Below are 23,780 nucleotides of genomic sequence, written 5' to 3'. Positions count from 1 at the left end.
GGGAATTCAGAAGCAGCTGGATTTCTGAGGAACACTTTCTGTGCTGCAGATCTCATTTCTGTGAGGACAAAGTAGTAAAGACTTACCCTGCTCTCATTACAAAGCAGAGGAAATCACTGGCATCAGATGAGTACTGCTACCACAGGAGAATACAGATAAACAGGCTTAGAAAAACTGAGACATCTGGAAAGATGGAGTAAAAATTATACAGAAAATACAGTATGTAACAGTACAAGTGGCTAATAGAAAAGCAGCTCAGGGATGCAGCCAAAAATCTCTTGGCGTGGGACTGTGCTCACCTCAGATGTTCACCATGGATCTGCACTGTTGCTGAAAATTGCCTGCCAGGCACACAGGATGTGAAAATTACTGTCTGATGAAAGGGAAAAGCTTAAAGCACTACCCTTTAGTCTACTGTCTTCCACAGAAGCAAGACGGATACGTGATGGTCTCTTTTCCACCCACAGAAACAAAAATTTCATACGAAAACTTCTTCCTGCCACAAAGGAGTCGGGATGAAGTAAAACCAAGATGATGGATAAAAACGTCCCCTGTCATGTTGTGACCTGCACTGTTTGCTGCCCAGCTTCTCTGCAGGCAAGCTGTGAGATGAAGGTGTTATATATGTTATTAAAGCCCCCCAAACTCTCCAAATGAAAAAACAGTTCGTATTGCACTCGTGTTTTTTCTCACAGTGTCTGTTCTCTAGAATACTTCCTCTGCTCAAATCATCTTCATGGTAGGGTAAGGGACTGCTGATATACTTTTCAAATTGCTCCTCACCTTCCTATTCACACGCCCTTATCATTGGCCAGTCTTCTGTTCTCACCTTGTAATCTTCTGGCTGCTTCTGATAACTCCAAATTTCTCATTTTTTTCAATGCTGGGTCATTTACTTGAATCAGTTCTTTGAAAGAAATGTCCTTTTTGCAGACTTCTCATGTATTTCTTGCTTCTTCTCCAGGGAGTCCAAGACAAATTACTTTATTCTAAAGGCCTTCTTTCACTTCTGTATCCTTGATCCTCTGCTTTTTAATCAAAAAGAGGTTGTGCTCTGCCTCCACTGCCAGATTTGTTTGACAATAAATATTAAAAAAAAAAAAAGTATCAAGAACTACCATTCCACTCCTCCCTTTTATGCATGGGAGGAATTTCCTTAATTAATTTTAGCTCTGGAAAACTCTTTGCTGTAATTCCAAGCAGCTTCTATGCTGTGCCCACTGTTCATGAGCTTTGTCTTGATATGACTCTGAGAAGGACAGAAAGGGCCATGCTGGCTAAAATTGTTTGAAATTGGTTTGCAGCATGCAAAATAAACTGGACAGCTCCTGTGTGAAATGGATTGCAGTGTCACTCCCCCCACTGTGGAAATTTAATCTGGCTGGCTGGTGAGAATGAGACTCACAGCAGGGGCAGAAGGTATTGACTTTTCCACTTTTTTAAAAAAATGTTATTTTTATTTTGGAATGGACCGGGGCTGTTCCATTTGAATTGTCATTTTTAAATAATTGTCTTAGTAGAAGCAGTGTGTTTCAACCTTCTGTCATCCTTTGAGAATTCAGGCTGGCTGTTTGCTTAGAGAGATGCAGCCTGACACTCTGAACCTACACACAGTGTGAAAAATTGCTTTGATCAGCTTGTGTTTATAATTTAAGGCAGTAAAATAGAATCCTCACTAATTGTGTTCAAGGCATGATGTATTGTGTAATCCACAGAGAGATTCATTTCAAAAACATTGTAACCACAAAACCAGCTGTTCCACTGAGTCATTTTCCCAACGTGCAACTTAAAACAAAACATAGCAAAACCCACTCCCATAACTTATTCCTGTTGATGGAGTAGGATAACGTTGGAAATGTGGGGAAAAACAACAGAAAACTCATATCCACATTCCTTTTTACACCAGAAGTTTGGAAAAAGAAAAGAAAGAGCCTTTGGAGTTAAAAAACCCAGTAAAACCTCAGTTTTGAAGAGATATTGGTGTCCTAATTAAATTCCGAAGAGCAAGCCATGCATTGATAGTCAAAAATAATTTGCAAATATAGGAATGAGTCTATAATTAGATGGAATGGAATTAAAATAATAAACCAAGATACAGCAGTGCAATACTTAAAAAATTCTTGTCACGAAGGTGCTTGTCTGCATATTTTCTTGGTGTTTAAGCCTAATACAGGATCTGGAAGAGAAGCTAGCAAGAACTGGTAAAACAGGTAGAGGAAACTGCACTACATGAAAAGAAAAAGAAAACCAAAAAGATAAAATGCAGGCACAGCTCTTTCATCAACAGGAAGTTGAGTGAGCAAGTGAAAAACCCTTCTCACATTTAGAATGACCTTTCATCCCACCCAGCTTTTGTAGGGAAATTGTAAGCTAGCTTCAAGTCTTACACTGAATTCCAAACTTTTTCTTTTCCCTTGGGGGGAAAGAAATGAGAACTTTTAATAATTTTACGACCGTTGCGGGGACCAGAATTTAATTTGCAGTGCAGAGGTGTTCGCCTGCCGTGTCGGCGCTCCGGGTCTCCGGAGGCGTGACGCGGATGCGCTTCTCTCGTTCGCAGATATCTCCATAAGCCTGCTGTCCCTGGTTGTCACAGCCTGCGGCCTGGCTCTGTTCGGCGTGTCCCTCTTCGTGTCCTGGAAGCTGTGCTGGATCCCGTGGCGGGAGCGGGGTTTGCCCTTCGGGAACAAGGACAGCAAGCAGGAGCCGCTGCACTACGCGGACGCCAATGAGCGCGACTACAGCGAGGAATACCTGGGGCAGCCCGCAGCCTACCCCGAGGCCTCCATGAAGATCAGCCACACTTCCCCCGACCTCCCGCTGGACACCCAGGCGGGAGCCAAGGAGAACTGCGTGCCCAACGTGCGGGTGCAGCGCCAGACCACTGAGCCCACCTCGTCTAGCCGGTCAGTAACTCCGGTTTCTCTCTGTTCTTCGCGAATGCAGCCCAAAAAAAGCGCGGCACACTGATCTTAAAAAAAAAAAGGTATCATCTTCTTGCCACGTTCCTTAAAAATATATATCTATATATATATATAAGTTATTCACTGAGGTGCACAAACCTCGAAGCAACAGGATCACAATCCTATTCCACTCTTCTCGCAACTGATGCCATGTTGGGACTACCTGAAAACAGAGGCCAGGCAAAATTAAGGGAATAAAATGCAGTTACATTTATTGAATAAATAAATATATTTATTCAATAAATATAAAATAATATTCAATAAGTATAAAAAAGTACCTGAAGGCCCATTATTGAAGGGCCTTCAGGTACATTTTGGGCAGGCGAAGCCCAACCAGGGGCTACGCCTAAAATGGAGGATGCGTCACAGGTTTCATACTTTTATAAGTTTGGTTCATTTGCATTTTGGGGGTTGATCTTCCAATTACAGCTCCAGGTAATGAAGTAATTTGCCCGCAGTTTGCTCCTCCCCAGCTCACTTTTGTTTACACCTCTTGGGGCCTGAGACAGTGAGGTGTCCTTGATTGCCAGGCCTGGAGAGGAATTATTCTGCCTGACCAAACTGGGAGAACAGCAGTTCACACTGTATATGGAGTTTAGAGTTACACACTAAAGAATTGCAGGATTACAAATATATGAAAAATATAAAAGCTAAAATCCTAAGACATCACAACTACTGTCTCATTGGTGTTTTTCCCTCAGGAGCTGGATAACGCAGAGCCCTGCATCCCTTAAAAGCACCAGCACAGCCTAGATTTAGCTTGTAAAGCATATTCATTTGCACTTAGCACTGGTGCTGAACACCCAGTAATATCTCCTCAAAGATTTTTCCAAAGAAGAAAAGTAGGGCAAAGCTAATGAAACTCTTGCAAGAGTTAGAAATAGGATTAAAAAAATCGTAGATTTTAGCCACAGTCATGACTGTGGGGGGAAGAGTGACTGAACAAGAGTCAGTGAAGTCTCCAGGGGAACTGGAAAACCAGTTACATGAGGGAAGAGGAAAGGGGGAGGCTGAGAGTGTGTGCAGGGGCAGGTGAAAAAAGGATTATGTTTCATACAGTGAGAATAAGGATCAGCTCTTCATGTGAAGAGCCAGCAAATATCTGAGTCAAAGCAGATGCACTTCAGTTGGAGAAGGTACAGCACTAGCCTCTTTTTATTCCTCCACAGGATATTCTAGGCCTCTCACTGCCATGAGGTGCTTAAGGGTTGAACTTTTTTTTTCCCTTTGGTGACATGATAATATTTTATGCTGGAAATGACTAATGTAGAGCCATAAGATTATGTATTTATTATGCAACAAGAGAAAAAACATTAGGATAGCACATAAGAGGCTGTTCCTGCTTTAAGCATGGGTAAACAGATATTTACCAGGAATGAATGAACAATTATAGCAGAGGAACTCTTGCTGATTACATTCAATATAGATAGCTTTGAATTAATCCTGTGCTGGCATTTTCCACATGCTCTTTCTGTGTTCAACCTGAGCTCCTGGTGCTCTAAAACACTGATTGCTGCATGTGAATAGGACAATAAAATGGAACTCATAGAAGATTAGGGTTTTACCTAATTCAACTTTCACATCTCCCTACCTCAACAGGGACTGAAAATTTGATTTTTGTTACCATCCACGAAGGAGAAATTTCAGTCACAGTAAGTGTGAATTATTAAATTTTACTGGACCGAAGCTAAAATCAAAGCTAATGAAAGCAAAGGAGCTTTTCAGCCAAAGTACCTCCGCGTTTATTACATCAGGTGTGAGAGAAAAAGGAAAACAGTTGTTGGGGTGATCAGCAAACCATTTCAGCCCAGCTTGAGACACGGGAACAGACACTGACGTGGCGTTAGCAGTCTGGTGCTGAAGGTCAGCTCTCACAAGGGCTGGGTCTCAGTGTTTATCCCTTTGTTACAAACCCGACCCCGCCGTACGTTACGGAAACGCGCCAAACGTGAACGTTGGCGTGTGTGCACAGCCTGTTTCAATTCTTTCTCTTTGGTTTTAAGGCACAACTCACTCCGGAGACAGCTCAACCTGTCCAACCCCGACTTCAACATCCAGCAGGTCCAGAAGCAGGAGCAGCTGACGGGCATCGGCCGCATCAAGCCAGAGCTGTACAAGCAGAGATCGCTGGACACGGACGACGGCCGGAGGAGTAACAGCAAGGCCTGTGGAAAACTCAACTTCATCCTCAAGTACGACTGTGATCTGGAGCAGCTGATAGTGAAGATTCACAAGGCCGTCAACCTGCCGGCAAAGGACTTCTCTGGAACTTCAGATCCCTACGTGAAGATATACCTGCTCCCTGACAGGAAAACAAAACACCAGACTAAAGTGCACAGAAAGACCCTAAATCCAGTGTTTGATGAAGTTTTTTTATTTACTGTCCCCTACAATGATCTCAACACAAGGAAACTCCATTTCTCTGTGTATGACTTTGACAGATTCTCCAGGCACGACTTGATTGGCCAAGTGGTAGTGGATAATTTTTTAGATTTGGCAGATTTTCCCAGGGAATGTAATATTTGGAAGGATATTGAATATGTCACCAATGTAAGTATTATAATTCTTCTTTTTGAATTTTATTTGTTTCTGACTTTATTTCCCTAATCTGATTAAAACTGAAATTGTGTGTTGAATTTGTGAAGGAAAATACTCTATTCTCTCTCTTTCTCAAGCTTTGACCTTAATCCAGGGAAACTGACAGTACATTTTCAGTCCTCAATTCTTGTTCTTTGGATATATTAAAGAATGTTTTATGTAGGAGACAGTGGGTTTAGTCATTGCCCTGCTGATAGGGCAGAAATGCTGGAGAATGTTTTAATCTTACTTAATCTGAAGCTTACTTAAGGAAATATTACTTTTCTTATTTTGCCTCTCTTCCTGTTTTGCATGATTTTTTATGTAACTTACAGCACACTAATCAGCCAGAACTGCAGATTCAACATTTCTTATGTAGCAATCTTCAGTTCTTCAAAAGACTGAAGACTTTATTCTCATAAAGTCAGAAAACCCCACAGCTATAATCCAGCCAAACAGAGTTCAGACAATTCTGTTCCATGAAAGCAGTGAACTGAATTGGTTTAACTCTTTGTTTGGCACCGCTGTGTTCCCAGGGAAATGAGGAACGTATTTTAGAAGTCTGTATTTCACTTATCCCAGAATCTCTGTTATCAAGTTCTGTGCAGGAATCCAAACAGTCATTATGTATAAAATCATGGAAATTACTTTCAAAAAAGAAGGAGCTTTCTACTCGGAGCAGGAGCCAACCTCCTTGTAATGCCATTAGAGATGAATCCCACGCATCCTCGGGAGGACAGACCTTCAGTGAGAGTGATACATTGCAGAAACCCACAGGGGTGAAGGCACCAGTGCCAAGTGTCAGGAAACATTTCATTTGCTATGTCAAACCATACTCCAGTGGAGTGCACATTTTAGAGTCAAATAAACCAGACATCATTAGCAGTAAGATCAAAGGGTAAGTTTGTTAGACCTCAGTTCAGGAAAGCACTGAAACATCTGCTTAGCTGAGAATAAGAAGTCATTGAAAAGTAAAGGATGTTCTGAGACAAATACCTTTCCTGAATTCACCCTCACTGTATACCTCTGTGGTCTGCTAACATGCCCATATTACAGACCAAATTGATTTTTTTTTTCCCTTGGAAAATTCTTTATGGAAATGGATATTTTCCTAGCTTTAAGGAGAATTCTCTGCACAATCCTGTCCCACATGAGGATGGAAGTGCAGCAGCAGCACAAGCAGTTCCTCACTTGGGGTACAGGCAGGGACATGGACACTTGGTGTCAGGGAGGATAAATCTGGCTTTTGTAGGAGAAGTTATTTCTTTTCAACTGCAAGGGAAAAGTAAGGTTGTGACAGAGCAGATGACAGTCATTCCAAGTGAAAGGCTGCCTTCATACAGCATTAAGTGTCCAAAGATCAACTTCATTTTTCACAGTCAACTGAAAGCTGAATGTGCACGCACACTGGGGCTGCTTTGATATGAACAGGTCATTTTTCCCTGCTTTAACTTAGGCAGAAGATTGGCTCTGGTATTTTCTTTTGAATCACTTCTTCCAAATTTCAAAAGTGATGCAGCATATCATTTGTATTCAGATTTTCTGTAATATATGAATTGAAATTCAGGACTGAAACATGAGTCATTTATTAATTCCTCCTGATACCAATTTTCCCATGAAGTGTAACCCTGTTTATCCAAACAGAACACACGACCTGCCATCGAGACTCGTCACTGGCTTTCCAGCTAACAGAGGCCTTTTCAAAGCAAGTGACTCATGGCACATAGGAGACACATCCAATTTTGGGTAATGTGAGTTCTGAGATAAGAGTATCAGATAAATGAAAGTGTGGAGTACCCAGCTTACCAATTAACATTTCCGAAATTTCAAAGGTTAGAATTCATTCCATGAGGTTTTGAGAAATACTCCATGCATCATTGAAAAAAACCAAGTTTCAGCCCATTTTCTTGTCTGTGTAGCTGAGATATCTCTCAGCCTGACAGCAGAAGCTGGATCCTGATCCAGGGCTACTTGGTGAGGCTGCTGCAGTGAATCCTCCTGTGGCTGCTCTCCAGGCCAGCAGACAGCTGTAGTGAAACTCAGAAAGAAATTTTGGCAAAGTTTTGAACCCCATTGGGAAGTTTATGGTTGGAAACCAAAACTGTATCCACTGTAACAGATTTTCAATAATTTATATTCGTCTTGTTTCAAATAATAATTAGAGAACAGAAAAATGCTGGGCAAAGTCACTGAAGGGAATTCACTTTATGTAGGTCAGCAGAAAGTGCACACAGGAAGGATATTCCTAGGAAATGAATGAGAAAAAGGGAAGCTCCACACAAACTGCACATGACAGGTTTGTCATACTTCTGAAGAGTACCATTCATTTTAATTCTTTGCACATCTTATTACACTGCCTAACCAGCGAGCCCAAAGGCCTTTATTTTACATTCTCCATTTTATTATGTTCTAATCCAATTTGACACAGCAATATAAAAGAATGTATCAAATCCTTCTCTGCCCAGCAAAATGTCCTACTCCAAGTGAGCACTGCAGATTATGCCTGAAATGTCAGCTTTACTGCAAACAATGCCATTAAACTGACCTATTATGCTATGTGCTTTTTTCTGTTTTCTAATAACAGTGGTAGATTTTTTTTATCCTAAGCCAGCAGTTTTCATTCTTTAGACTGTAACATCTGTTACCATCCCAGAGTTTGAAATTATTTTGTAACACAGTTACATTTCAGCATAAAAATTTTTTACGTGCTTAAAAGCAGTCTGGTGCCAAAGACAAATCTCCAGTATCATAATGACTGTTCTTCTAATCCCAGGTCCTCTGAGCATAAAATCTCTCTCCTGTAACACTGACACTTTTTCCAAGCAGGAAAAAAGCAGCAGTGGGCTGTATAATGGTAGAAATAATTAAGTGGATCAACTTTAGCATGAGCATGAAATGAACTAGATAAGCTTTTTTTTATCTGCCAGTCAGATTACACTGGTTTCTGGCTTATCAAGAAAAAAAAAGTACTTTTTATTTTTAGCCTGGGCATCTTTTGTTGTCATGTTTTGTTTAGTAGCATCTAAAACATAGTCAGGGTTTGGGGTGGGTTTTTGGTTGTGTTTGTTCACGAAGTGATGGCATGTTTGAAGAGAAAAAACAAGTGGTTGATATTGCCTTGGTTGCCATCTTCAAACTCAAGTGGGATCAAGCAAAAACACATGGCTTTGGCACAAGATAAAATGGAAAACCATGAAAGAAGAAGGTGTCAGATACGAAGCAGGAGCGTGTCAGATGGTCCATTTCAGACAAAGGAAAACCTTCTCTTTCAGAAGGTGCCAAGTGTCCTCTTACATAACTTGCTGTGCCCCTAGAAAGGAAAATCCTTTGTCAAAAGTTGCTTGTTAAACATCACCAGCCAATGCAGGGCACAGAGAGCGTTTCTGCCTGCTGGAAATACAACTCTGGTTCCTCCTGGCTCTTGGGATTCTCAAAGTGCTCAGCACTTGATAAGCAGGTAAACTTTCTTGAGGAGTTTTCTCAACTTAGATGAGAGGAATAACTGGAGTGAGGAAGTCATTTTAGCAGGTAAATTTGTGGCTTTGGTCTTAGAGTGTAATAGCTTCTGCCGCTGATGCTCTTTTCAGCTGTCAAATATAGTTACGTTTAAAATCTAGGCAGGCAACAACAAAAACTGCTCTTTTTTCTGAATGTTTAAGTTCATATACACACTTTAAAAAAATCCTATTCCTAACACCCAATTGGCAGCTTTCTCTCATCTCAAAAAAACCCAATATATCAAGGTGCAGATAGAAATGGAAACATAGGGAAATATTCTGGATCTAAGAGAGAAGAGAGTACAGAAACAAGACTCTGGGTAATACAGATAGAATTTGAGAAGTAACATGCCACAGACTTTAAGGAATGTGTTTACTAAAACCCAAAAGAGAGTTATGGATAGTTCAAAGCTATGAAGAGACATGAGCTGTATATCAAGTTGTTCACTTTGACATCCAGAAAGAGCCAGCATGTGCCAGAAATTTCAAACCCAAGAAATTGATTTCTTCTGTTTGTAGGAATCTTCAAGCTCTGCAAGTCAAAACACCCTGGGTCAAAAACATAACAGTGTATCAAATAATGCTGAATTCCTTTTGCAGAGATTCAGGAAATAAAAGTATATTGGAAAAAAAAAATTAATATGCATGTTGAAATGCATGTTAGTGTTTTGGCAAGGAGAGAGTTAAAAATTAGGGTGGCTATAAGTATTTGAAATTCTGCATTCTAAAAAATGCTAATTGTTCATGGCTGTTGTTCTTGAGTTTGCCCAAGCAAGAAAGATTTGAGAATTTATATTTTTAGGCATTTATGTTGTATAACTGAGATGCAACTGGAATAACATCACCAGAAGGAAGTTTCAAGTTCCCTGTTTTGGAGATGTTAATGCCAACCACAGTATGTGTGGAAGAGAGATGAAAAGAGGCTAAATTTTTCAGTCAGTTGTTCATGGAAAGCATAATAAAAATATAAAATACTGAAATCTGACTGAACTGAAAAGAACTTCCTCAAAGGCTGCATTGCTCAGGTCCATTCCTGCTAAGAGCTGTGAGCAGTTCAGCATCTGCCAAATGCACATGAATAGGTGCAGCTCGTAAGGCTGACAGCTTAAACCCTCAAAAATCGAGGAAAATAAACATTCTTTGAAAGAAATAGGTAAATCCTGCCCCTAGCTCACCTGCAGAGGAGCAGGCTTGGCCAACAAGGACAGGACTTGCTCAGGACACGGCGCTGCTAATGGCAGAGATGAGGGCAGGTCCAGGATCTGCAGATTCCTGGCACCAGCCTTAATCCACTCCGCTTGCACTGCTTATCTCCCTCGACAGTGTGCAGACTCTGGAGCTGGCAGGAAGTCAGCTAAGTCCACCTACTCCAGTTCTAAAAACTGTTTAGCTTGTCAAGATGTTTTAGCTAGTGTTTCTGAAATCCCTGTTCTGGCAACTTGCAGGGTTTGGAGAAGTGATGGCAGTGAATAAGGGCTCAGAAAAGCCTTTAAAATATTTACGGTGGTTAACGAAACTTTTGAATTTGGGGAGGAACAGAAACAAACCAAGTCTCTGTTTATGAATTCAAATCCAACCCATCAATGCCAAGTGCCATATCTACTTTTTTTTTTGTGTCAGTAAAAGAGAAACAAAAATTGATGGTGGGGTTTTTTTTTTGTTTTTTTTTTTTTTTCTTCAATACAGAAAACCTATCCTGTATTAACCTGGTGTTCTATTTCTTTAGGCTTTGGCATCAGGGAAGCAACCAGTTATGGTTGTGGAGATGTTCCTACTTAATTGATTTGCAAATGCAAGTCTCTTTAGAAGAGACAGGTTTGCAAACCCATGAATCCTCCCTGTTTAAAATCATGGCACAAGCTTAGCAGCAACAACATCTATTTGATGGCTATTTTAAGGCAGTAAACACAAGGAGTAAGATTCACCTTGTTTAATGAATTTGTTTAAAAATTAAAATTAAAAAAAAAAACAAAAAAAAAAAACCAAAAAAAAAAAAAACCCAAAAAAAAAAAAAAACCCACAATCAAAACCAGAAGTACTCAAAAAAACCCAAAACCAGAAAGCCTTTGAGAGGCAGATCAGTGGGTATTCATCTTCTCCTGAGTCACAAGGTTACCCTTTGTTGCATGATTTTTTCTGTCTATTCTTAATCAACTACACAGAAAAAAAAAAAAAAGAAAGTGCATGTGTAATGAATCATTTCATAGCCAAAAGGTGCTGGGAAGTCATAGATCTTTAATCCTTCCAATTCCTAAGGGTCACCACAGTAAGGAGGAAGTAGAAATTAATTAGGCTTCAGCATCAGCACAACAGGTATAGTACTTAGTGTACAGTAGAGAACAGCTGCAGCCCTTGTTTTTCTGTTAAATATATTTTTAACTACTATTTAAATGCATTAATTTTCAAAACTGGGGTTTTCCTTTTGTCTTTTGGGGTTTTTATCTTTGTAAATGTAATGATTGCAATAATTACTTTGTGGAAGATTTGTCAGGAATGCCATACATTTAAATGATTAGGGGCCAGCATTCAGCATGGCTAAACAAAGGACAGACACGGTTATGTACAATCACACAGGGTAGAGATAAAATATTCACAGGTTTTCAGAAAGTTAAAGGCAGCAGATGCCTAATTCTGCTGGAGCAACTGGGTCATGGTGAGAGTAATAAACAACAAAACTTGGGAAGAGTCAGGAGTAAAAAAAAAAAGACAAATGCCTTGGAGAGCAGTGGTTTGATAAGGAATTATTTTTCTGTTGGTCCTGAATCAGTACAAGCACTGCAAACTTGCCTCCAAAAGGAGTGAAGCCTGCTTCATGCAAGGGATTTCCCAACAGCCTTGTAATTCCACAGGCATGGCCAAAACCAGGATGGGTCCTGTAATATTACTGAGGCTTCAGCTACCATTTACTGGGGGTTTGGGAGCAGTTTAAGGAAATAATAATTCAGAGAGCTGTGTCCGTGTGTATGCACCATGTGAAGTTTACAGAGCCCGGGAGTGTGGCCATCAGAATTTCCAAGGGAGCTTTTTCAGGATGGATATTTCTCGACAAAAAACAAACAAACAAACAAAAAAAACACCCTACATACAAAAAAATCAACCAAACAAAAGAAACTGAAGCAGCCAAAAGAATAAAAACAAAACCTGTGTTGTAGAAATGGCATCATTCCAGTTAAAAAAATTTAATAGAAAAAAAGTATTTCAAAGTTGGCATTTTGAGCAAACTGAAATTTCAAGATAATTTGATTTCTCATTTGGAATGCCCTTCTACGACTATATTTTAAAATATTTTGAAAGCAAATTGTTTCAAGTCAAGCAATGGGTATTCTGCTTCAAAATGGAAATAACTCAAAATTCCTTATCAAATGAGAATGCTGCTTTCTGAACTTTCTGAACTTTCCCTGCCCATCAGTGCTGCATCTTCTTGAGTTCACCGTGGTCCCTGTGTCCTCCACGTTTCCCTGGTACAACAGCCCCAGAACAGCAGTGGTATATGAAGAGTAGTTTCCTCCACGCATTAGCTGCATGCTAAAAAAGGTCAGACACCATCCTAAATTCCTGCTTCCTTGTTGGTGGATGTGTCTCTAAGTGTCCCTGTTCCACACGTCCCCCTTCTCCTTTCTTCTCACCCTCCTCTGCCAATCCCTTTTTTCCCCCAGAAATCTCTCTCTCAAGCGAGGCTCTGGGAGAGAAAAAGCTCACAGCAACACTGACTGCACATAAACCAAAGTCAAAATGTGATCCCGGTCAGCCAAACCTGTCCTTCAATTATACCATCCAAAATTGTCAGTGGGAGCTGCAAATACCAAAAAAAAAAATCCTGCTCCAGTATTTTACAATTCATAGGCAGCAATTCTTGAAGACAAGCAAAGAGCATTTGCACAGTGCTAGCACTAAAATAGCTGTATTAAAGGAATCTTGGTTGCAACCATTCTGCACATAATTCAGGATTAGACTGTGCCATAGCCTTTTTTTCTACAATGTTACATAACTTTCAATTTAAACATGTATTTAGCCAGGCAGGAGGAAAAAAATCACTTCAAACACGCATTTAATTATTGAACAGTTTTGGGAATGCTTACTCCATCTTTTTTTTTCCAACAGAGGTCACAAAAACCATTTTAATAGCTTATGGATTAATCAAAATTTCTGCAAAATCCTACTCTTTAAATTAAGTTTCAATATTTGGAGCCAAACTTGAAAGTATTCTTCCCTCTGAACATACTGTGCTTATGTGAAAAGCCTCAAGCCATTTTTAGCCTTTAATCCCCACTAGATATCACAGCCATCAGGCATCTTTCTCCACCAAACAGGGTATTTCAGAGTTTTACAGTTCCCTCTCCATGCAGTCTGTTTACCCAGTCCTCATGTTATTTTGGCAGGGCCTTTTATTTAAGAGTAAGTGGATTTTTCTGTTCCAGTTTCCTCAGGGATTCAGTGTAAGTGTGCCCTGAATCAGAGCAGGATTTCCTGGGAGTTGGGGCAGGGGACAGCAGAGCTGTTTGGGAAGCACGTCCAGCACACCAGATCCGACAGGCTGGCTATGCTAACACAGCCTGAAATGTGGATGTGCCAGGGCACAGTCCTGACTTCATCTTCTCTAGTACATCTGTGACCCAGGTGGAAGAGAAAGTGCCACTCCACCCAGGCTCTTCTCTCACCAAAAGATTTGTCTGGCCCCCTTCAAAGTCTTGTTAGAAAACGTCAGCTGTGTCACACTTTAACCTTTCAGGATTCCAGGATCTGTAACACAGGGCAAGATATCATCTGTACAGAAGGCAGGAATTGCTGGATCATAGCTAGTGCTAGGAGGCATGAGATTAAATTATAGATCGTGCCAAAATTAAGATAAGGCTATACCATTTTCTAAATAATCACATGAGGACTGTCTTCAGACCTCTTCACTGCCCTGGTAGGGGGAAAACATTAGAAGCTGCAGCTGAAGTGGGATCTGACCTGAGGTGAAGGACATATATCCCCATAGTATGTATCTATATATGTATCTATAGATTCTCTAGCTTTTCTCCTCATCCAGGAAACTTTGAACTGCCATAAATGACAGCAGGAACTTCAAAGGACACACAAACCATTTTTCCTAAGATTTAGTGCAAGATTGGCCGCGCTGGTCAGAGCAGGGTGCTGGTAATGCCAAGGTTGTGGATTCAATCCCTGTAAGGGCTGTTCACTGAAGGGTCGGGCCGGGTGATGCTTGTGGGTTCAGACTGAATATTTCAGAATACTCTGTCGTGCTGTGGGAAGTATAATTCCAGATATTGTGGAGGCCCTGTTTGTCCCTGGGTGGCTGTGGAGGTCGAGGTGTGTGGCAGCTTTTCTGTGTTCACAGCCCCTCAGAGCACGAGGGCTCTCTCTGTAGAGAACCTTGCCCAGGTCATTGCAGAAAGATCCACAGCTCTGCTCCTCCATTCTTTCACTTTGTGAAAAATAGGCAGCCAAACCACCCAGGGAAGAGGGGCAGAAGACATCACTCTTTCATGCTAAGTGAGCTATTCTTCTGAGAGCTGAGCTGAAGAAACAATGGCAGAAATGAGGACCTGACTGAAAGCTTTTCCATCGAGATTTATCAGCCCCAACTTTATGACGCCTTTGCAGCAGAGAATTTCATTTTAATTCACTGTTTCATTTCATTTCCTGGCATGTACGCTCATTTCTCTAAACATTCTGAATGCATGTGTATCAGGAACAACATAAAAAGTGTGGTGCTCCCTGCAAAAAATCCAACAGGCCATGGCAACATCACTTTGTGCTTGCCTGTGGAAGATTAAATGACAGACACACAAATCTCTGAATTCTGCACTGGTCCTCACAAAGGCAATGCATGCTCAATGCACACTCCAATTCTAAAATCATGGATATTATGACCCCTGTAGCTAGGCTTGCTGAAGTTACTGGAAGTATTCACAGGGGTAAATGAGGCAGAGAGGCTTTTGCAGTGTCTGAGCCTTCCTGTGGCTCCCTAACAGAGATTTAGAGTGAGCATTTCACACCACGTACTGTGGAGAAGTGACAGGCTCAAATGATGGGAATGCTTTAGCAATGTCTGTGCTATCATGACATTTGGGACTTGTGTAGCTACATTCTCCTGGCCCTTCATTGCTTGATTAAACACCTTGCTCTATTTACTCAAGAAAACAGAAGTCACAAAATACCTCTTACCTTAGTTGAGTGCTCAATCATTCACTACTCCCTTCACCAGGCAAACTTCAAATTAAAGCTACGTGCACCATCTGGAAGAGGATTCCTGACTAGTGGTGGGACCTTGCTTGTGATGGGCAGGGAAGCAGAAAACAACTGACAGCTGGAGGTTTTCACAGTGGATTATATGAACTATTGGGGGAAAAAATCCCCCACTCAGATATTTGGGGAAAACCTGGCATCTAAGAAAATAGCAGTTTATCACAACATCAGGAAACGTCACCTTTCTTGCCAGGCAACCAATTACTGTCATCCTCAGAATGTGTGTCCAAAGTCATTGCCCCGCTACCTAACATCTCTCCTGTTTCCTGCAGTAAAATTATTTGGAAAGGAGCAGTGAATAGGAGAAACACTTTGAAGGTTAACTCCAAAGAACAAAAGAACAATTCTCCATACTGTATTTTGTACATCTGTTTTCGGAATTCATTGTGTTTTCTCTTTAAAAGCATGCTGGGGTTTTATAAGTATTTTTAAAAGCCAGCTGTGATTTAATCAACCATCTGATCTGCATTATGATAACTCTTCTGAACAACCCCAACAATAAAATAAATATGTATGCAGTAAAGTGAAACAAAAGTGTGTACAAGAATTATAGAAAAAAAACCAGATGACTTTAGTTCCAAGCACCCTAGAGAGATATTTATGATCATCAGGAAGAAAGGAATCACTTAAAAATAATGAAAACCTTTCAATATCCGTACTTCACTGAGCACAGAATCTTACAGTAAATGCTAATTTAACTATAAACTTCACTCTCTTGGGACCACCACACTTTATGCAGGTAGAAATGAGTAGTGCTCAGGATTAGATCCTGACTCTACTGTAAAGTCAGGGAAAGAATTCCCACTGAAGCTAGATTTCATCCACGTCCTCTTGTGGAAATAGTGTCTTGTAAAGTATTAGTACCAAAAGACAAATGTGTCTTGTAAAGTATTAGTACCAAAAGAGAAATGTATCTTGTAAAGTATCAGTACCAAAAGAGAAGTGAAATCATGTAAACAAGTAGCCTGAGCTATACATCAGGAAATGCAATAGAACAGAAGAATAAGCAAATAACCACCCTTTTATTCCTCTCTACAAAAGAAACACCTGACAATGACTTACACAACAAAGATTTGAAGGTAGTCCTCCTCCCCCAAAATCTGATTATTAAAGTGTGAGTGAGCTATCAACTTTGGGTTTGAAGAAAGCAGATAGGGTTCTCTCCATCAGGAATTACCTGCATTCAACATCTGCTTCTTCAGTTTCTGACTGGCTGCAGCCATCCTGACGGAATGAAGATGGATTATTTTCCCCCAAGGTTTCTGCTGTGAGCACCCTGACCCATGCCTTTTGGTAACTCAGCTTTGTTTCTCATTTTCCAGCTCCTTTTCCAAATCCTTCACTTAATGTTTAGAGCACCAGCATTCTTGGGAAAGCCATGGAAAACACTTCATTTGACAGCAAGCCTTTATCATAAAAGGACATATAAAAAGCTTCTTATCCCATCTATAACAGTAATACTTTGTTCATTACAATACAGATATTTTTAAAAACAAATGTATCTATAGCATTAGATGCTCATTGTCTTCATCCCCATCATCATGTCAAAAGTTACTTATTTTGAGAAACCTTTCAGTGCTAAATCAGCACACACATCCTTTTTTTCTGACAGTTTTGAGTCAGGATGGTCAGAGGTAAGTACGCTAAATTCTTTCAAAATCATACTTCCAAAAAACTGGAGTTTGGCCCTTTCAAGGTATCAGATCAAGTCCCCAAAATCAGATTAACAGAGTTCTAAAGTATATTCATAATTTAGGACAAGCCAGGTCACAACTCTCATCTAAAACCATCAAATTATTTAAATTACAAAACTGATCAAACTGATTCGACTAAACTGAAAACTTGAGAAGGCATTTAAGTGACCATGAGATTTTAAGTCACAAGCTGCCTAACAGTAGTACTTTTTTTTTCCTTACCCATAAGTGAATATGTACTGAATCATACCATTTATTCTGAATATAGTCATAACCAGCTCTAAGTCAGGGCAGCTCACCACATTCATCTCAATTCCATGAGGAAGAGCAGAGCAAGCTGCAGAAAACAGTCATTTTCCTCTCTAGGTGTGTTTCACATGTAGCATGTGTAAGGTAAAACAAGTTAGCAGAAAAATCTGCTAGGAGGAGAGAGTTCTGTTTGACTCATCTTTATGGACTTAAAGCACTAAAGCACTTCTATATTTAGTGCTCTCTTTATCTCACATCTTACACTACCCTCTGTGCATTCTTTGGGAGAAAAAACACATGCTCACTGAAGTGGCCCTAAAATTGCCTCCAGTGCAGTCTAAATATAATAGGGAGGCAGGAACACATCTGATAGAGAACAAGTGTTACAGAAAAAGAACTGTTATCACACTCTGCACAATCACATCTTCTCCTGCTCATGCTCTAGACACCTGGATGGATGATACACTCGATTTCAGAGTCTGCATTTTCTAAAATGGATTCCTGTCTTCTCTCTTCGCCTTCCTTCAGCTTCCTCACAGTCTTCTGTTTTGCTGTAAAGCTCCTTTTTTTTCTAAGTAGATGCAGTGCTGGGTTGGTGAACTGCTTAGCAGCTTAATGATTAAAATATTCTGTTTATTTGTAAGGTAGGTGGAGGATACACAGCAATAGCACAAATTCTCCATGGCCAGATCCACATATGGCAATGTGTGTCAATTTGTGTCCTAATGACAATAGTCCAGAACTGTCTCTGAAGAAAAGCAGGCAGCTGGATTTGCATGAACTTCTGGGCAGCACCAGCAATGAAGAGACCAAGACACAGTGAAATGCTCCTGGTAGTGCCTGAGAGAGGTGGATCAGTATGGATTCCATGGCATTGGTTTGGGAGGTGAGGTAGGGAGGTTTGCCCTGGCAGAGTTAGATACAAACAGCATCTCAGCATGACATGCAGTCAGCAGGTTTTGCAGAAATTGTTAGGAAATCCTCAATAGCACCTCTAGGAGGAAACAGAAGAGCCTTCTCTCTCATGTTTTCCCCCCATGCCACAAAAAAACATCACCAAAACCCCAACATCTCTCCTGATTCAAATGTGTAATTTTCTTTTTAGCATGGTTTGAGAACCCAAGGATGAAAACTGTCCTCTTGTCCACACTTCTGGAATGATGCTGTCTGGTTATCATTAATTTTATTGTCATCCTCTTTCTTCCTCCCTCTACTGCTTTAATTCCTTTTGTATTTGGAAACCTGAGAGATTCTAAGTTACAAAATGAGATAATTTTGCAGTATTGAAGATGTAGGAGTTCCATCCATATTGACATATTTAATAACTGGGTTTTATAGGATTAAAGTCCTTGATTCTATCCTTCCATTTAAGTTGCAGTTAAAATAGAATGGCTGTGCAAGGACACTCAAAGCACTACAACTGCACACCTTTGCACCCCATCCATAAGTAGAATAAAGCCAGCAGTGAATTATTCTCTTTACCTTGGCTGCTTCACTTGGAAATTTGCAGATATTTTCTTTTCTATATTACCCGTAAAAAGAAGTGAAACTTCTGTGGAAATTGTTTTCTCTGTCTTTAAAAGTGGGCAATTTTATAAAGGAGTGTCATTAGTACAATGCATGTTGTGAAATTTAGTTGTGCTTTTGTTCCAATGGAAGGTTACATGGAATGCTCTCAGAGTTGGTTTTGAGTCATAATGATCCCTTTTCACCTTTTCTCTGGTGGAGGAAACTTTCTGTGGATGGTGCACTGGAGTCTGGCACTGTTAGTGTTATACAGCTGTTACTGTTATTTAGGTTACTGTGACACAGGTGACAGATCACAAAGTGTATTATTTTTTTTTTTTTTGTATTTAGTGGCATAATTTAATTTAATATAAATTTAAATTTAATATAATTTAATAGCAACCAAGTCAAAGGTAACAGAATTTCAGCATCAGGGAACTCTAGAAATGAAGTTGCTTTTTGGCAGCAAAAAAATACTTCTTCAGGTGAAGAAGCTCACTGTTGCCTGACCTGAGGGCGTGCATGGCACAACATGACAGAATTGTCTCCAGAGAAACAAAACACATGGAGAAATTTAGAAATTTCAGCAGAAAGACACTTGATTATTTGCTTTAGAATCACAAGGATGCCTAGGAAAAGAAAAAAATAAATGAACAAAACAAGACCTTTTAATAGCAATGAAGAAAATCCCTTTGTAACTCATAGAAAAAAAAAAAAAAAAAGTAGAAGAAATAGATTCATGAGCCAATGCTGCTTTCCCCACCTGCTGAATTGACACTGAACTTAAAAAGAGATGCTCACAGAAAGTATTGCTTTTGAAAAGTCCAACTTAGGTAATAACTCTTGTATTACTTTTTTAGTGGGATGAGGAGCCAAAAAGGATCAGAGAGAGTCAGAGAAAAGGCACACCAGGGATTTCATTGAATGTGGATTTGATATCCTGACATCACAGAATTGTTTAGGTTGGAAAAGACCCTGCAGATCAAGTAGTCCAACCATTAACCCAGCACTGCCAAGGCCACCACTAAACCCTGTCTCAGTGCCACACCTCCATGTCTTCTAAGTCCTTCCAGGGTTGGGTGACTCCACCACTTCCTGCTCCACTCAGCAGAATTTTTTAATGATCAGACAAGGTTTGGATTAATGGCACTAAAGCTATTTTCGTGGTCTGTGAAGGGAGCACAGTATATCCAAGGGGTCAGGATTTAGGGGCAAAGTGCTGCTTTGCTGCCTGTTTGCAGGGAACAAGGCACATGTGCTTCTCCAGCTTCTGCATTCTTTACACTGGCCACCATATCTTCCCCCCTGAAATCCCACCTGGAGTGGAATTCCACTGCAGATGGAAAGGTCTTATCAAGAAACATCTGATTAAATAAAAAAAAATAAACATATCTCAGAGAAAATTTCTAGAATGGCAGGCTACAGCAGCATAGAGTTTGACATTAACTTTCTATTTTTCAAGCATGATGCTATTTGGACTACTCTCTTTTTTTGTATCGATTTCTGCAAAATTGTAGGGAAAAATTAGACTGATAGTAGATCCAGATTTGTGAAAATGGCTTTTCCTTATTACCCGTTTTGTGAATGCCCTGTGCTAAGCCTGAGGAGCAAAGTCAGTACAGAACACCAAATGTGAGTGCAATGAACATGTGTACATCCACAACACATTATAGCTGCTCCTGCAGACTGAAAAGAAATTTTTTTCCCCCGATACTGTGACTTTCTCCATCTTTTTGCAGCATTACCCAGATACTTATTTTCTCTCCTTCTGAGAGTGATGTGCTCAGAATGCATGATGTAACAGTCAGCTGCTTTGCACAACACAAAATACCTGCACTGAGAATGAAATTCATATTTTAGTGGAGCTGTAAGTTCACATGCAGCCATTGTAACTCAAAGTAGAGTGAAAGGCCAGTCCATTCATTTGCATACAGATCTAGTTTAAATTGACATTTTCATTTTAACACACTAGGGGGAAAAAAATTAACAGGCAAGACATTTTGGATTAAAATATTTTGATTAGTTAACTTCCTTTTAAAACCAGCTTCCTCCCTTGCAATTTTTCTTGGATGTATTTGAAATTTTCATTATTAGTGGTATATGGAGATAATTGAACATATCTTTCAACTTATGTCAGAATGGAAGCAAAGGGTAACTGGCAAATAATTCGTGGTAGAAATAATTTTATGCATTAGAATGGATTTGCTGCTTCATTTTCTTTAAGCTGATGTTTGCCTAGAGATACTGAACACTTAACACATAATTTAGCCTCTCCTTCATACAAGGAACCAGCCTTTAGCCTTGAAACCATGGGGGTTTACTTTCTCATCTCTTTCCATCTCTGTGATGTTCACTAAAAGTTTTCTTTTTAATCTGCAAGGTTGGCCCCCCCAGGTTAAACTGATTTAAGGCAGTGCATACTACAATGCCATTAACCTCTGCTTCACTTTGGTCTTTTCAGTCTCACTCTTTCACAAAAAAACAGTGGGCTAATCCAAATAGGTAACAGTCTGTGGAAAAATTACTGGGTTTCATATGACAGGTGCTGATGGACATTCATAAAAACTTTTTGTCCTTAATTTAGGCAATGAATGCTTCAGAACAAATCCAGTCACTGTCTTAATTCTCCAGATTGCACCGTTCAACTGGCTTGTGACACTGCCCTCTGTGAAACATTGCCTGTCTGCCTGACCTACCTGTCCTTCCATTTCTACTACCTTCACCTGACATCAAAACTCTTTATTTTTTTCCCAGTGGAAGCTCCCTCCTCATTTCCTTTCAAGAAAGCACATGCCCTCCAAACACATATTCCTGTCTAGGGCAATTTGCATTTCATTGCTATTCCCAAACTTGTCAACATTTCTGAAGCAACCACTGCCTTCCCTGCAGAGGGAAAGGTCTGACTCAGCTCTGTGCCAGAGTGCTCCCCCTTAAAGCTTCAGCAGTGGGAAACCAAACCCACCCTCACGAGGCTCTGGAAGTGTCATTCCAAAGGTGTGAGCACTGATGAGGTGGGATACCTGGAGGTGGCAGAAAAGGAGAAGGCAATTTCTCCACAGCACCGTGCCTGTGAACTCACAGCTCGCAGGTTATGACATTTTTATGCATTCCATCGTGAAGGTGCAGTTATTTCCTCTACTTTTTCCTACACCCACCCACCCACAAACACACATGCACCCCCCTGCCTCCCAGCACCAACCAAAATTATCCAAGGCAGCCTGGAAAACAAGGGCCAGGGCAGAATTTTTTGTATTATTAAGTCTATACTGAATTTTCCATTTTCTAGAAAGTGACAAGCCATAGAATAATTAAAAAATAAATAAAAGGCACTAACAATTCAAGAAACTGACATAACTTTCAGAGGAATCATTTAATTTGCAAGGAGGAACTTAAGCTTCAATTAACTTCTCTCTCTGGCCAGCAATGCCATCTAGCAAGCCTTCAGAGCCAATTCTGTACTTGTTTCCTTAATAACTGATGAGGGAGTTAAAAACTACTTCTATTAACTTCTCTACAGAAGTTTCACTTTCAGAAGGCCTCATTTCTGTTTTTCCCATGAAATCAATTTCTGACATAGGCACACACACATAAACAGGACAAGTGCTCCAGCTTTTGCTGTCGTGTCTCTGCTAATTTTTATTAGCTCAATTCAGATTATCTCTGCAGTTCATCAATTTAGTTTGGAACAAATTAAGACATTATTTCTATCTCAATAGCTACGGGACAATTCATTAGATTCACTGTTAGGCCCAGATTCAGCAAACCACTGTGGTTGTAGTGAACTGAAAATCTGCATAAAGGATTCAAAGCCAGGATTTCAACATATGCTTAAGAACAGGTATGGGATAAAGTTCATCTGTACTGAATAGAGGCTTTTTTTAAAAGGATCTTAATACAGAATGATCCTGTAAATGCATCCCAAGGATCGTATGCAGCTCACCATTTGGAAAGTTTCAATAATCACTGCCACCTTATTTATATAAATGATGACAGTGGAGTTGTTGGGTCTTTAGAGAGAGATAAGAACATTGATTGCCTACCAGAAAAGGCCTCTGTCCTTGATTCTGCTGAGGACATTGTGGCAGGAGAAAGTTTATGAGTATGTTCTCCTCAAGGACACTGACTGGATTTGTTCTGGAGCTTTCATGAAGTGAAAGGCTCCTACTTTGGCCCCTCATTTCTGAGACATCATGAATGACTGGCACAGCACAAAGTTGTGGCTGGAGAATCCTTCTTATGTGGCCTGGATTAAAGAAAAGTAGTCATGACACAAGGATAATGGAATCAGGAGAGGAATAAAACCCCAAAAAAACCCAAAACACAAACTCTAAAAATCCATGTTAAAGATCTTCACACTCTGAAGACAGAGGATATGGTATTGGCTTTGTTTTTGACAATGTCTTTATAGAGAAGTTGCCAAAATGCTCAGGAAACTGCAAAATCCAGAGTGAATTACATGCAAACACTTCAGCTTTCTTGTATTCCTTCACTGCAGTGAAAACAAGCTTCTGAATTGTTTGTTCATGGTCTTTCCCAGTAAGTGAAATCAGACAGACCAAGCTCAAAAGGCTTCTTTGCGTATTTGCTTTCATTTTTAAGAAAAGCATAAAGAAAAGAAATAGAGACAATGAAATGAAATTTAAAAAATGAAATCACAGTGAGAAAATGGCACCCCTTGAAAATTAACTTAAAACATGAAATATAGCCTGACATTGATGTATTGAAAGAATAATTCTAAAAGATTGGCCATTCCCATTTTCCACTTACTTTACCTAATCACGTATCTGTAGATATGGATTGATTCAGGCATTAATAAATATCTCCCTTACTAGAGTTCATTTCTTTGATTTAAGATGTCATGAAAATAGAATTTTCCAGTCATATCTTTTCTATTCATCTCAAAATGTGTAATGAGAAGCAACTGGCACTCTTCTAGTCACATGCAAATTCAATTAAAATCCAACATTTCAAAAGAGTTTTTATCAGTATATATTTCTCATAGATATAACTCAAAATGACTCTATGATGAAATTATAAAAAAT

General features: G+C 39.9%; 1 protein-coding gene across 3 annotated transcripts in view; it reads left to right on the top strand.

The window, feature by feature from the left end:
- SYT9 (synaptotagmin 9) overlaps nt 1–23,780 on the top strand; it is a 67,921-nt gene that overhangs the window by 27,523 nt on the left and 16,618 nt on the right. For all 3 annotated transcript variants that reach the window (XM_053980934.1, XM_053980933.1, XM_053980935.1), the window contains exons 2-3: nt 2,561–2,906; nt 4,967–5,513. In XM_053980934.1, coding sequence (XP_053836909.1) covers nt 2,561–2,906; nt 4,967–5,513 — 893 coding nt within the window. The remainder of the gene's footprint in view (nt 1–2,560; nt 2,907–4,966; nt 5,514–23,780) is intronic.

This window comes from Vidua macroura, chromosome 6, assembly GCF_024509145.1.
Source record: "Vidua macroura isolate BioBank_ID:100142 chromosome 6, ASM2450914v1, whole genome shotgun sequence".
Classification (NCBI taxonomy): domain Eukaryota; kingdom Metazoa; phylum Chordata; class Aves; order Passeriformes; family Viduidae; genus Vidua; species Vidua macroura.
Note: the sequence above shows the minus strand (reverse complement) of the source record. Positions and strands in the feature narration are given on the sequence as shown.